This window comes from Monodelphis domestica, chromosome 7 (assembly GCF_027887165.1).
Source record: "Monodelphis domestica isolate mMonDom1 chromosome 7, mMonDom1.pri, whole genome shotgun sequence".
NCBI classification, from domain to species: Eukaryota; Metazoa; Chordata; class Mammalia; order Didelphimorphia; family Didelphidae; genus Monodelphis; species Monodelphis domestica.
In genome coordinates this window covers 130,839,334-130,855,431 of record NC_077233.1, presented here as the reverse complement: position 1 = coordinate 130,855,431, position 16,098 = coordinate 130,839,334, and the positions used below count along the sequence as shown (strand labels likewise).

Below are 16,098 nucleotides of genomic sequence, written 5' to 3'. Positions count from 1 at the left end.
AGAAAAGTAACTATTCAGCAAAGTTCTGAGGTAGGCCTTTTCTTATTTACCCTGTAGGATATGAGTCAGCAAGACATGTGAATATCCTTATTTGGCTCTGACTCCAGCTTGCTATTCCCTATGACTCTTGTACAGAGTAGAAATCAGACTAGGGAACCACATTCCCCTTTTTGTCAGACTTCTATCCTCTATAGGCAGATAGCATGTAACTGAACATTGTTGCACCTGACCCATATGCTTGTAGGATATAAACTACCTCCATTAGACCTTGAATATGTATCAGAGATTTGTTATAATTTTTATTTATATATTTTTCCCTCTTATTTTTGGGAGAGTTGATTCATATTATTTAATGCATTCTTACATTAGTAACCTAGCCATACATCTTTAACAAGGCTATTATTATAAATGAATATTCACTCTATTGGAACTTCATTTTGTGTTACCATCAAGTTATGCTAGGATTAGACTCTGGGCAGGATTGTGTCCTCCTAAGGGGAGATTTTGAAGCTATCCTAAAGATTCATACACTAAAAATCTTTTAAAAGCAAATTTAGGGAAAGATATTGCTAACAACTTGGACCAGGAAAGCAGGTCTCCTGGGGAAGATACTGTAAGGGCCATCATTATTCCAGATGGACTAAAAAGATGACTCAATAGAGGATGCCCCCAGAAATCAATCACAACATCATGAGCATCTGAGTGAGCCTTTGGATAGAAAAACTCAACTGATTCAACTGTGGTGGGTTGGGTCCCTTATCCACTTCTGCCCTTCCCACACACTGTTATTTTATCTAATTGTAAACTCTTATGCCAAAGAGGGCATGACCCCTAATGGCTCCTTGTCAATGCATCTATCAATCATTTTCAAATATGTTAAGAAACATCCAAATGTAACATTAAACCCTCCATGAAATATATAATATCTTTGGGCCCTTATGTACTCTGGTGAGACAATCCTATACAGATATTATGTATGGGATGATTCACTGGGGAAACTAACATGTTAATCTCCCAAAGAATCAAAGGATGGGATTGTGTAAATTAATATAAATTTGTCCCCTTCTTTCCTTTTAAAAAAAGAAAGTTTTGAAAATCCATTTTGGTCTCAGCCCTACCCTTTGATTGGGAGTACATGCATAATGTGGGAGGATGCCAGAGGCCTCATGGCTTCCTGGTACCTCAGAAGACTCTTGTCTCTTGTTCCCCATGACTCCTGGCATCCAGGAGGTGGCCTGAGATCAAGTCTGCCCAATCAGGGAGGTCCAGAAGGAGTGACATCACTGGGTGTATAAGTTAGGGATCTAGGAATCAGCATAAATTAACATAGTCTGTAGAGAATTTTAATTCTAACATCAGTACATATCTTGCATCAATCATTTAAATAGTTTTTAGTGTATATATGATGAGTGAAACTAATCAGAGATAAAGTTTTCTTCTCTAGATAAAAAAATCTAGTGAGCCATTAATTTGGGTCTAAAATAGGTGATTAAGACAAAGCTTTTATTCTTTGTTAACTGAGCACACACACATACATATCTATCTGATCACACACTATTTGTGGTACCCATGGTTTGGAGAGAAGAAAAAGAAGATTCAGTTATCTCTAAATTGAAGCATACTTTAAAATATCCAAATCTAGAATACTGATGCATAAGACATATTTTATATAATAAATGAATAAGAGTACCCATACCATCAGAAATGTGGGTATGGATGAAGATGAAACTCATGATTCAGATTGTAATGAAGAGGCTCAGAATGACAAGGCAGAAAGCAAAAAGTGGCAAACCTCTATATTTCAAGTAACTTTTCCATGGCCAGATCCTCAATAATTCAAGAAGAGCTAAATTACCTTGTGTGTGATATTAATATCAAAAATTAAGTTAAATTTTTAGGTTTTAGATCAAAATGATGGAATTTCCTTTAAGAATGAACTAAAATATGTTCAAAATACAAAATTTCTGTTAAGCATGAAATGTGAAAATATTCTTGGTAAATCTGAGGTTATCCACAATTGATTCCTCTTTTACTATACTTAGGTATATCAACTATGTCTACTTTCTTTCAATGGGAAACCAGAGCCAGAAAATAACATCAACAACAAAGTTTAAAATTATCTAAAAAAAAGAACTAATTGAATGGGAGAAAATGTAGTAAGCTAATCAGTCAGCCAATAAATTTATAAAGCGCCCAACAGTTGCCAAGGTACTGTACTAAGGACTAGATTGCACTGAAAAAATTATCTTTTTGCCCAATAAATTTGATTTAACAAAAAATTTTGTAAAGATGGCTTGAAATGGTGCAAGTTACCTTTATCCGAAAAATAAATCTCCAAGAATCAATGAAAATGAAAGCAAAAAAATGAATATTAGTGAGTCCTCAAATAAGGACTATTATGGAAGCTAAACATTTTAAAACACAGATGAATACAGTTGAAGGAGACATGTGACCAAATCTTTGATGAAGATAAGGCAGAAAATATCAAGAAATTGTTAAACACCTTTTCAAAAACTATCAATTTATGGGACATAAGCAGTGAACCTTTTCTCAAGAACAATTTCTTGGATTCATAAATAACATGGGCCTTTATGCTAACTGTAATGAACATAGAGGACATATGAAATTTTCATAAGCTTGTTTTCTGACTCTTGAGATGCTAAGGAATGTTCTCTATATGATATCCAAAAGGAAATGATCAGTATCTGTTTTAGGTGAGTTAAACAATCACTATTTTATAGTAAAAAAATAAAAAAAAACTATGACATTTCCGTAAAAATTGTGTGTAAAATGTGAAGCCATATTTCAAATAAACAGGCAAATATTATAAGTATATGACACAAATTTTTTTGCTATGCTACAATGACATACATATGTATCTATAATAAAATATGTGTATAATTACAGGGTATATAAATATATAAGCATTATGTTATAATATGTATGCACACATGTAGCTATACACCTGTATTTTATAACACAGGCAGGTATATACATAAAGAAATAATTTTTAAAAAAATCTGATGCCAGCTTGAAAAGCAAATAAAACAATAGGGCAGTGGAATAGTCTTAAAAAAAAAAACAGAATGCAATTTCCAGTAATAAACTCAATCTTAAAAACAACTGGGGAAAGATTCAATCAATAATCAATAAAAACATGTAGGAAAACTGAAAAGCAGTTTGGTAGAAAATAGATTCAGATCAAAATATTATGCCATGTACTACAATAAATTCCAAATGGGTAAATGATCTATATATATATATATATATTTAAAAATCACATCATAAAGCAATGAGAATGGAATGTTAAATGTTGTACAAACATATTTGGTTGAAGTCACAGATGAAGAGAGAAGTGATTTGAATTTTTTCTATTATATAGAAAATATAGAAAAAATTATATTACATAAAAAATTTGCCTGAACACAAAAAATGATGATAGAATAGGGAGAAAAATATGGATTTGAAAAATATATCAAACATCTCTAATATTTTAAAACCAGGAACTCAAAATCTATATGGAAGAGACACAAATATGTAAGGCAGAATCATTCCCCAATAGATAAGCAGGCAATGAATAAACAATTTCTAAAAGAAAAGGCAAATTATCATCTACCTAATGGAAAATACTAAATTGTTCATCATAAGAAAAATGAAAATTAAGATAACTGAATTATCTCATACCTATCAAATCAGAAAATATAGTATAAGATGAGAAAATCAAAGTTGAAATAGCTGTAGGAAGATAGGCATGCTAATTCACTCATTGTGAAGCTATAATCATTCCAACAATTTTGTAAAATAATATTGAATTTGCAATAATGCAAGAAAAACTGTGAAAATGTTATCTTATGCTTTAGCTATTTTATAGCCTCTGCTGTAATTTTAAGTGTAACTTTACTTATTTTTTGCTGCTATAAGAAGGTCATTGTTTTTTTTTGTAGGCTTATTTTGCATCTTACTATTTTACTAAAGATATTATCTCAATCAATTTCTTTGTTGAGTCACTGGGATTTTCTAACTAAACCATTATGTCACTGGCAAATACAGACATTTTATTTATTTACTAATATACCTTTTGCAAGTAATGCTTTCCATTGTCATTTTGCTATCACTATAATATCTAGAACTATAATGGAATAATAGTGAAGAAAGGGAGGTATCCTTGCTTCGCTTCTGTACCTACTCAGAAAACTCCTAGTTGTTTTTTTTTCTCTCACTATAAAGGATTCCAGATTTTGATCTGAGATATTTTTATAATACTAAAATGATTATGCTATATCTATGCTTGTATTTTGTTGTTGTACTTTGTCCAAGACTTTTTTGATATCAGTGGATTTATCATGTAATTTTGAGAGTTTAGTTATAATTAACAAATATTTATTAAGTATATGTGCAAAGCCTTGTGATGCAAGTGCATGAAGTAAAATACCCCCAATACCTCCATCCCACCTCATCCCAATGGTGGGACACAGGTGTCATAGTAACATCAATATCTAATAGTCTGACGCTGGAGTCTCCTGTTGTCCCCTTGTGTCAATGTGAGCATCGTGGGAGACCAGTGCATGGTGACCACAGAGGCAGAGCATATTGGGTTTTAAAAACTAGGGTGGGAAGCCAAGGAGCTCTCTTGGCTTCTGTACCTTTCCCTTAGAGTTGCTCTTCGAGCTCATCTCATCAGTCAGTCTTTAAGGAGTGGGGGCAGCCATCCAGCAAAATGGAGAATCTGATCTAGAAAGGTTTTGCTAACTCTCTGTCTCTGTCTCTTTCCTCCTTTCTCTCTTTACTAAAAATGCTTATAAATAGCCTCCAGATTATTTTTATTTATAACACAAGTATGAAAGTCTTTAATATTACTAATTTTACTATTCTGAATATGTGGTCATTATTTGTTTCAACTTTTAACCTAAGCAAGTAGGTAAATAAGTCCTTAGGCTTACCACCTATCCCCCTTGTTAATGATTATGTATTTGAGTATAGTATCAGAACAAGTTACCACCTCTTTTTAAGATGATTTAAGAATATACGTGTGTGCATGCATTCTCAAAGGAGGGATAGTTTTTCCATGCTCCCCATTTTGCTTCTGCATCATATTATAGTAACTCAGAGATATTTGGCATTACAATATGTGGCATTTAAAAGAGTGGATGCCTTAAACTGTAAGAGTTAAAATGGTTGAGGTTGTAAACTGTAGTAAGTAAAATGGTGGAAGATATAAATTGTAGTAGATTTAAGAGTGGGTAAGTAAATTGTGACCGCAGAAAATATGTTTTCACTACAGTGTCTTGTTTTTAAAATCAATATAAGGTTGTTGCCAGGGAAATATCCCCAATTATGAATATACCCAAGTCAACTGGGTTTTATAGAGAATTTAATTAATAATACAATGAGGAATCAAAGAAAGAGAGAGAGAGAGAGAGAGAGAGAGAGAGAGAGAGAGAGAGAGAGAGAGAGAGAGAGAGAGAGAGAGAGAGAGAGAGAGAGAAGGAAATAATGAGAAAAGGATAAGCCAGCCCTGGCAGCCCTGGCCAACTCAGGCCTAGGCCCTAAAAGAAAAGATCAGTCAGTCCTTAATCACTCACCACAAGATCTGTCCAAGTGAGGATTCAGGGGGACAGAGTCTCTCCAGAGGGAGTTCCAGCCAGAGTCAGCCTCCCTTGAGAAGCTTCCTTAGAGATTGTCCTTCTCTCAACAACCTCCTGTCTCTCAAGAGACTCTGTATCTTTTCAACAGCCTGTCCTTTTCTTATAGAGGGGGTTTTCTCCTATGTCACCTCCCCTAAGTTCTTCCATCTACCAATCACAGTAGTCGTTTTTCAAAGGACAGACCATTCTTAGTCCACACCTAAGAAGGTGTGGATTTTTGAGTAATCCACACCAGGAAAGCTCTGAGTAAGTTTCCCAGTTCTTTGTTCCTTGTAAATTCACAAGTTGCCTGACCTTTATAGGTACTTAGCACCCCTTTGTATTAATTCTAAAAATAGGCATGGCTTAAGTATGGGGTTAAGTATTTTTCATTGTTCAGCAAGGAGTTTTCTCCCCTAAAGCAGGCTTAAGTATGGGTGGACTAGAGGTCTTCACATTTCTGATCTAAGTAGAGTTCTCACATTTTAGATATAAGTAGCTTCACTATTTAAAATGGGGAATAGTCCCAATAGGGAATTGTCCCAATGAAAAATTCACAAGTCTGAGAAATTTCAAGATTCACAAATAACAGAATTTATCACATATATAAAAACTTTTATAATTCACCTGCCTTGATTATAGAAGTTTGCTACAAAAGGAAGAAGGAAGGACTCGGATATAACAAAGTCAACACTGTTCCTTCAACAACACCAACTTGACATAAGCATAATAGGATAAAGATTCTTCAGTTCCATTTGATTCCAGGTAAGAGTTAAAGTTAACTTTTATGTTGGAATGACCAGTTATATAGCAAAATTCCATATTACTCACAAGGTATCCTAGCCAGGTTTAGGATTAACTAGGTGAGAAATTTGCTTATTCAGAAAGGAATTAGCACAATGGGCAAACTGAGTCAAGAATATCCTACCATCACATTTACAAAGTCATGCCTTAAATTTCATCAGGCATAGACATCCACCTATACTTCAGGTTGTACTTCCTTTGAGTAGCACATAGTATTTCCCTCAAATGGTGCATTACTGATTTAATGAAAATCCAGACAAATCATACCTGAAGTAAAAACTCAGAGTAAATGAAAATATAATCCCAAGAATGTTTACCTTGAATAGCAAACTCCTCTAATCTCAGTTTAAGGTTAGGTATAGTCATTATTATTATTTTCTCATTTTGTTGCAATAAGTTAATTAACAAAGTATACAAAGGCCTCATCTTAATCATCCTTTCTACTTTAAATCATCTTTAGGGCAGAAATCAATCATTAAAAATTAAGAAAATAATCATATTTTGTAATTAAACACATATAGTAAGGGCATGATAGTTCATACAAAACCCAGAAAAACACTGATAACTATAAGCGTCTATGTTAACAGATATCCATATCTGAAGGAATTGTACATTAACCCCTAAAGCAAAAATAAAAATCTTTAACTCTGAGATCTGTTAAGACTACACTGATTTAAAAGTTGACTTCAATACATTCTCCAGGTACAATTTTATAATTTTCAAAAGCAATGGTCAAACAATATATCGGATAAAAATCCTTTCTTATATATCAAATTTGTAAGCACTCTGACTTCAGTTGTGTGAGGTCCTAGTTTCTCATGAAAATCATTTCATTATTTGAGAATTTTACAGTCTGCTGTTTGCTGGTTTGAGAAGACTTTATGACCTTATGCAAAGAGATGGTCCTACGGGGCTTTGGTAAGTTCCACAGAGAACCTATGAGAAAAAAAAATCTGTGGTCCCTTTCCAATCAGTAGGCTATTATTATTATTATTTATTTTAAAGTCCAAATATACCAACTTACATATTTAAGAATTTTTAAACTTCATGAATATGTTGTTTAACAATTCAAAATTTAAGAGAATCTAGATTAAAAGTGAAGTTAATTAGGAAATTAACAACAGCAACAAAGCTTGTACTGACAAAAATGTATTTTGAGGAGTTTAGTAAATTTATTTTAATGAATTAGTTTTAGATAATTTGGCTAAATGAATTGGGTTAGTGAATTGCTATCAGTTAACTCTGATTTGTTGGAAAAATTTGGTGCAAAAATCATTCTTTTGGATCCCTCACATCCTGGTTCAAATAGTTCTAAGACTTTCTTTATTCTAAACTATTAAATCTAGATAGTCCATTTCTTTTGAAGACACTCCTATAGGTTGTCTCCTGGATAACTGAGAAAAGATATCTTTGAAGGAATATACATCATCTAATGCCCAGTTTAAAAATCTCTGTGTAAATGTCTGGACAGGATTAACTTAAAGGGAAATATATCCTTGTCCCTAAGAAGAATTCTTTGATTTAGTACTCTGTGGGCTTAGATTTGCTATAGACAATCAATATCATGACCAACTGGTTTATTGGAATACTTGGACAGGCCCTGAGAATAAAAAATTATAAGGAAAAAATTATTACATAACTCTCTAGGTATAATTTTTCAAATTCAAAGTATTTCTTATACATATTTTCCCAGAAATCATAATACAAGAAAAAGGAGAAGCCCTACAGAAACATTAAGAATATTGTGCATTTTTAAACACAATACAAAACTTACTCCCAAATAACATCAATTCATTTGAATACTCTTTGGAATCATCTTACATAGAAAATCACTTAATTCATCTATCAATAGGACATTCTATACTAAATGAATTAAAAAGCCAGTATAAAGTAATTACACTTTTAATTGTTATTCATGAAGTTTCTATAGCATATCTCCTTAATGCCAAATATCATATGTATTTTGCATTAAGGTATAACCTATGTATCGAGGATGAGACATCATAATTATCCATATAGAATAATACATTTCATATGAGACCATACTATAATTTAATTTTAGGACAAATTCAATCAAATCAAATTAGGATTTACTATCACAAATGATATTGAACTCTCAATTTTCCCAAAGGCCATCAGTTACTAGTACCTCAAATTATAGACCCTACTGCTTTCAGTGAGGTCAATTCCAGATTTGTGGTGGCAGTTTCACATTTTCATCTTCCTCTTTTTTGGGGTCAATGATGCTCTCCCCAAAAAAGAAAACTATTTAAGCATAATATTATGGTTGTATGTCTCCCACATAAAGATTTGAATATCTTCATGGATAGAATTTTGGTATGCCATACTCAAATAATTAATTCTGTGCTGCAAATACTATTGTTCGCATTTGGTAAAAGTTGTAGCTTGACAGAATATTGTCTATCTCAGATTGCTAACAGGCAATTCTTCAAAAAGTTTCTCATATCTTTATCTCAATGAAATTTAAAAAATCCTCCTCTTTAATCTCTTATTCCACAACTCTAATCCCTTTACTTCAAACACTCCATTCACAGTCAGTGCAAATGGATTCCAATTGTTTTTTAACTTTCTACTCCATCCCTTATCTCTACTTGCTCTCTTCCTTTCTGCTTCCAGTGGTCTTTGATTAAAACCTTTTCAACTTTAAAATTGGATCTTTTTTGCTTCACTTTACCTTTACTACTTTTCTTTATTTCCGTATCATCCTTAGTTCTGTAATAATTAATATTGGGTGGCCAAATGTAATAATTAAAATTTGTTTTGACAAAAATAATAAAGAATTATTGTCGTTGCCACTTATAAAAATTAAAAATTAAACTATGAGTTATGTTAGTAGCTTTAGTAGCTTTATTGCAGCATGGTAGAGTGTGAACCTTAAAAATTCCCAGAACATACTTCATAAGATTGGATTAAGACCATTCCTCATTTGGGCAGTGAACTCTACTTAGATCAGGAATGTGAGAACTCTACTTCACCTACTTAAGTCTGCCCTAGGGGAAGATAAAATTGTAAACTCTTTTCTGAACAATGAAAAGTGCTTAAACCCAGACTTATAATAAGGCAAAAAGTTCTTGAGATAAGTACCTATAAAGGTCAAGCAACTTGTGAATTTACAAGGAACAAAGAGCTGAGAAACTTACTCAGAGCTTTTCTGGTGTGAATTACTCAAAAATTTACACCTTCTTAGGTGTGGACTAAGAATGGTCTGTCCTTTGAAAAACGTCTACTGTGATTGGTAGATGGGAGAACTTAGGGGAGGTGACATAGGAGAAAATTCCCTATATAAGGAGATGAGAAATCTGAGAAAAGAAACAATTTCTAAGGAGGCTGTTGGGAACCAGTCTCTAAGGAGAGAGGCTGTTGGGAGAGAGCTCTGGAAACAGGCTCTTGGAACAGTCTCTTGAGGACAGTCAGAAGAATCTCTCTCTGGAGAAGGATGGCTGGCTGAACTGGTGTCTATATCCTTGCTTGGACAGATCTTGTGGTGAGTGATTAAGGACTGACTGATCTTTTCTCTTAAGGCTTAGGCCTGGGTTGGCCAGGACTGGCCAGGGCCAGCTTATCCTTTTCTCATTATTTCCTTTTTTCTGTCTTTCTGTCTTTCTTTAATTTCTCATTGTATTATTAATTAAAATCTCTATAAAATCCAGATGACTTGGGTATATTTGAATAATTGGGAATATTTCCCTGGCGACCACCTTATATTGATTTTAAAAACAAGACACTGTAGTGAAAACATATTTTCTGCAGTCACAACTTACCCATCCACTCTTATATCTACTACAATTTAAGTCTTCCACTATTTTAACTCACTACAATTTATATCCTCACCAATTTTAATTATTACAAGAGATAGTAAAGAGGGAAATTTAGGAAGGAGGTAGAAAATATTGCCTAGCTAAATACCCTATAATTGACAATCCAAAGAAATCCAGCTCAACTTGACAGACTCCCTTAGGTCCTGATCACCAACCAGGAGTCATGCTAGTCTCTTCAGCAAGAGTCTTAACAGGGCAGAATCAATCTTCAACGTCAAAGTCCAAGGCAGAAGTACTCCCTCAGTAAGAGCCACCGAGGCATCAGAATGAATCAGATGCCCTCAGCTGGCTTTTTTATAAGCAGTTTTCTCCACATCAATTCCTGTCTCCCTGATTTCTCATTCCTTTCACCATGCGCTGGTCTGTCACATCTCAGGAACCCATCACAGTCTTTCAATTTGCTTAGCACTGCTGGGGTGGGGTGGGGTTAGGGGGCGGTGCTTGTGGCCCTTTAGGGCATAAACTTTCTTTCTTAGTGACTTACTGTTAAGTAGGGGTACTTTAAGTTCTTGATTGATTAACTTAAAATAGATAAACAGAATAAAAGTTCCCTTTCACAGTTCCCAATCATATCTTGGTCTAACATTATACCTAATTTTTCCAGTATGAATTTTCTCATCTTTTACATTTTGAGTTGCATAGTCTATTTACAGTTTCTTTTAGGTGACTTTCTCTCTCTCTTTTTAAACCTTCACCTTCCAACTTGGAATCAATACTGTGTATTGGTTATAAGGCAAAAGTGTGTTAAGGTCTAGGCAATGGGGGTCAAGTGACTTGCCCAGGGTCACACAGCTAGGAAGTATCTGAGGCAAGATTTGAACCTAGGACCTTCCGTCTCTAGGCCTGGATCTCAATCCATTGAGTCACCCAGCTGCCCAGAGGTAACTTTCTCTCTAAATTACCTAAACAATTTCTATTAAACATTCACAGAAGAAAATACAATGGTAAAGTATCACTTCATAAGGCCTATGAGTTGTAGACTGAAAACCATTTTTTTCCTGTTGGCAGTTAAATCACCTTCTACTAAAAGTAAAAAAGTCTATCATTTTCCTAGGGAAAAAGTGATTTTTAAAATGTCAAGTGTTATTTGCATGTAATCTTGGTTTCTGCAAGCTGCAAATCTCCCTGCCTCAAAAAAAAATCCACTAGAACATTTAAGAATTTGCAAAAATATTCATACCATAACTTAAAAACTTAGAGTGAAGACACTATATTTCAGATACAAATTTTGTCTCAAATCAGTTTACTAATGCCATAATTTTTTTCTGTCTTGATTGTCCTCATGTCTGTACCTCAATCTGTCCAGGGTTAAGACTTATTAGAGATTAGTTTGTAGTTTTTCCTTATCTCCCACTGAAAGTCTAGTCAGTCAGTGGAAGGAGGTACTTGCTTACTGAGGAGAACTTAACATCAAAATTGCACTATATTACAGAATGTAGGGAGATTCCAGGTATGGAAGTTAACTAATTAAATTAAACTCATGAAAGATTTTAATTTTTAAAGTTAACACCTTTATGTTAATTTTAAATTAACATACCCAGAATGCAGGCAACTTAGGATAACTAATACCAAATAAGTGGTATTAGTACATTTTCCCATTACTTTTTGTTCTCCAATTTATCACTCTCACATTACTTTTCTTGGGAAGAATTAGGGAAATGTATTGAGAGTTAGGGCCAGGACCCCTAGTTCCTCACTCATATAAGGCCTGCAGATCCATCTTCTGGGTTAGAACTCAGAGCCAATTGTTGGGTTTTTATTTTTAAATTTTAGGGCATTATTATTTTATTCACAAGGGTCTTGTGAAATGTGCCAATAAACCATTTTGTGATGGTATTGATTTTCTATAACCAATCTAAACTCACAAAGAGTGATAAATCAAAGAATTCTTCTTAGGGACAAGGATATTTTTTCCCTGAAGTTAATCCTGTCCAAATATTTTCAATGAGACTTTTAAATTTTAGATAATATATGTTCCTTCAAATATATCTTTTCTCAATTGTCCAGGAGACTACCTATAGGATGTCTTCAGAAGAAATGGACTATCTAGATTCAATAGTTCAGAATAAAAATTTTTATTAGGAATATTTGAACCAGAATCTGAGGAACCCAAAAGAATGATTTCACTAAACCAATTCATTCAGTCAAATTAACTAAGACTAATTCACTAAAATCAATTTACTAAACTCCTCAAACTATGTCAATCTAAACTTTGTGGTTGTTGTTGGCAACAACACTATAAAATAGATAACCGAGACAGTAAACAGAACGAAGAAGTTCCCAGCTTATTTCTAATGTATCCTTAATACAACACTGAGATCTATGACATGCACTCTCACCAGTCATTTAACCAGTGATCAAACTATACAATGGAATACTACTAGGGTCAAATCAGAACCAGAATGAGAACAAAAAGGGATCTCTGAGTAACTTACTACAGTGGTTTAAACCACAGCAGAGCTACTGAATGAACCAATACCACTTAATTAGCAGTCAGAACCAAGGCATTGACCCTAACTGGGTTGAACCAGAGTCAATGGCCACCCCCATTTCCCACGTCTCTTGCTTATATGCCTGCAAAAAAATAAGGTTAAAAAAAAGACACAAGTTATTGAGGCAAATAGGGTAGTACAAGATTTGGGGAGGCAGGGAATGCCCTGTCCTGCCTGTTAAAATTATAAATTTCTTAGTTCAGCCTTTCCTTTAGACACCAGAATCATAGTAGCTTGTTCATCAGCATATCTGGACAGCTATCAGTCTAAGAGATAATTGAGATTCTTCCTCTGACTTCTTATCTAGGGAATATTTAAGGATCATAGTAAATTTTCTTATCCCATAGGATAGGTTTTGGTCAGATGAGGTTAATATAAATCAAATTTTTCAGGACAATATGATCCTAACTCCCAAATAATACCAGAAATAAAAAAGCTCTCTGAGAACATGAATTGTTGTTGGGGTTTTGTGTGTGTGTGTGTGTGTGTGTGTGTGTGTGTGTGTGTGTGTGTGTGTTTTGTTTTTTGCCTTTCTTTGTATCTGCAGTGCTTTGCAAAGGGTCTGGCATACAATAAGTATTTAATAAATGCTAGTTGATTTGTAGGCTTAATTTCTCTAAAATCCTTTCTAGACTCCTGGAAAATTCCTCTAGGAAAGAGAAATAGCAAGTGGAGGGGGGAAAAAGTGTTTGTTTTTTTTTAAGCAAATACCTTAAGATTTGGCCAACCTTTAAAAAATGAATAACTGTAGTCTTGTTTACATTGCTGCCTTCCCTACTCCAGAAGTTACTGGACTACCTTTCTTTGCTCATTTCCTTAAGGAATTAATTCCATGACCTATTCTTTTCAATAAAAATTATTGTTCCTTCTTCCTTCTGAAGACTGACAATATGGAGATGTTTTGACTTGCTCATGGACTGAATTTAATTGAGGCAGAGTTCCACAAAGTAAATCATCAGCTTCACTCTCTTTTTCAAAGTCATCAAAGTCCAGTGTCAAGTCAAATGTCAGGCTAACTGGCAATGGCCTAGTATATGGTGGTTTTTTGTTTTTGTTTTTTGGGGTTTTTTTGCATCTTCAATGTCTGACTAACCTCTATGTACTCCACAGAGCCTGCTTCACTGGAACACTATGGAAACTAGAACAAATTGTTCTCAACTGCCCCTTCTACTAGATAAAGCCTTTACACAGTTGGGGTAGACATCTCACTAAGTCACTGACAGGTTTGAGGTCTGTCAGTTATCCTCAACCTGGTTTATCTTAGCTACTGAGACAGTTTTACTGGGGTGTGGCCACTCTAATGTTACAGATTCTTGGAGTCACAGGTGAGAATAGGATAACAGGCAGCTATAGAAGAATTAAGATAATGTTTGAAGGGAGAGGTTCTCAGGGATTCCACTGATTCCTTAAGGGAATGGGATACTGCTTTGGTAACTTAATTATTTTGAAATGTTAATCCCAAATTATACTTTAACTTATCATTTCTTTGTTCAAAATTCCTAAAAATGTTTCCTCAAATCTTCTTAGAATAGAAAATCATATTAGAAGGATGGGGAAACTATTCCAGTTTGAACAGCTTTCTGCCAAAGCTAGAAATGTCTTAGATTAAGATTACTGTTACATTAAATGAAAATCAAGTCTAGTAGAATTCTGACTAAAATACAGAATACAGTATTAATATTTTTTCTTTGACAAGAAAGAGATACTTTTATAATTGGATGTGGATGAATATGGACAAGGTCAATATTTTTGACTAAAGAAGGGAAAGAGATAATTGATTACCAGAAATAAAATGGGCAATTTTGATTATATAAAATTGAAAAGATTTTGGACAAAATTAGTTTAGTTAGAATTAGAAAGGAAATAGTAAATTGCAGGAAAGTCTTTATAGAAAAATTTTATCTGATAAATGTCTGCTGCCTAAGATATAGAGGGAACTGATCAAAACATTTAAGATCCAAAGCCATTTCACTATAAATGTTCAAAGGATATGACTAGGAAGTCTCAAAAAAAATAAGAAATTCAAACTATAAACATATGATGAAATGTTATAAATCATAACAATAAAAGAAAATAAAAACAACTCTTAGGCTCTGCCTCCTACCCATCATTTTGGCAAAGAAAACAAAAAGGAAAATAATAATTATTGGAGAGCCTGTGAGATCACACTAAAACCAATGAACTTTTGGTGGAGCTTTTAAGTGGTCAAAATTACTAAAATGTGCATAAATGCATACACAGTATTATTAGGCTTATACAATGAGATCAAAGAAAACTTTTATACAATTTTTTCTGTACAAAATTTTTTGTAGCAGCACAATTTTATTGTAGCAAGGAATTGGAAATTGTGTATGTATATATGTTAGGTAATGCTTGAAAAATCTGATATAAGAATGTATTAAAATTATTGTACTTTTAATAAGAAATGAAAGAGAAAGAATCAGAGAAACCTAGGGAAAGCTGAATTAACTGATGCAGAGTGAAGTAAGCAAAAGCCAGAGAATAATTTATACAACACCATAAAGAAACTATCTTCGGAGGACTGAGGAATTTAACTAAGGAAGGAATTGGGAATAATTCTAGAAGAATGAAGATGAAAATTTTCCTATTTCGTGACAGAGAAGTAATAAGCCACAGGTGAAGAATGAGACAAAAATTTTCATACACTGCCAATGTGTGGATCTGTTTTGTTTGACTGAACTTTTTCTGTCACAAGGGTGAGCATGGGGGATAAGAGATGAAAGTTAAAGAGGTAGATTAGTAAGTGATAGTGACAAAGAAAAAAGAAGCAAACAAGAAAAAAATTGCTGAAATACCAAACACACAGAAGAGAACATTAAAAAATTTCAAAAGCAAACAGAAAAACAGGGAAATATTGATACTACTACATTAAATTTAATATATACTACTAATATATTACTTTTAAAAAGCTGTATGGAATAGATATATGGTTTCCTATGCAATCACATTTTTCTTTATATGTGGAAAAGGTCATAGGTGTTCACAATAAAAAAATGTAAAAAGAAAAAAATCATCAGCCCAGTTCCCTCTGAGATCTTACCTGTTTGAGCTCTCTTTGGGCAAGATAAATGCTAATTCAGCCCCAACATTACTTTCCAGAATGGCATTTGGTATATGTTGAGAAATCAGTTCAGAAATTTCCTCAGGGTTACAATTAGGTTTCTTCACAATAACCATGTGGTATCCTGCACCTAAAAGAAACCATATAAGACAGTTAGGTCCCATTTGATTTTCTGTTGCTTTCGTAGGACTACTTTCATGGGAATGATGAAACAGAAAGTCAATTGTGAGATGGTAGCCAAAGAATACCCTCAAAAC

General features: G+C 33.6%; 1 protein-coding gene across 8 annotated transcripts in view; it reads right to left on the bottom strand.

Annotated features, from left to right (window-relative positions):
* Positions 1 to 16,098, bottom strand: part of LOC100017234 (phospholipid-transporting ATPase ABCA3-like) — a 351,884-nt gene that overhangs the window by 180,492 nt on the left and 155,294 nt on the right. For all 8 annotated transcript variants that reach the window (XR_470380.3, XM_056805469.1, XM_016424232.2 and 5 more), the window contains one exon: positions 15,821 to 15,971. Coding sequence is in view for 7 of the 8 variants with exons in the window: in XM_056805469.1 (XP_056661447.1) it covers positions 15,821 to 15,971 (151 nt within the window). In the remaining variant the exon portion in view is untranslated. The remainder of the gene's footprint in view (positions 1 to 15,820; positions 15,972 to 16,098) is intronic.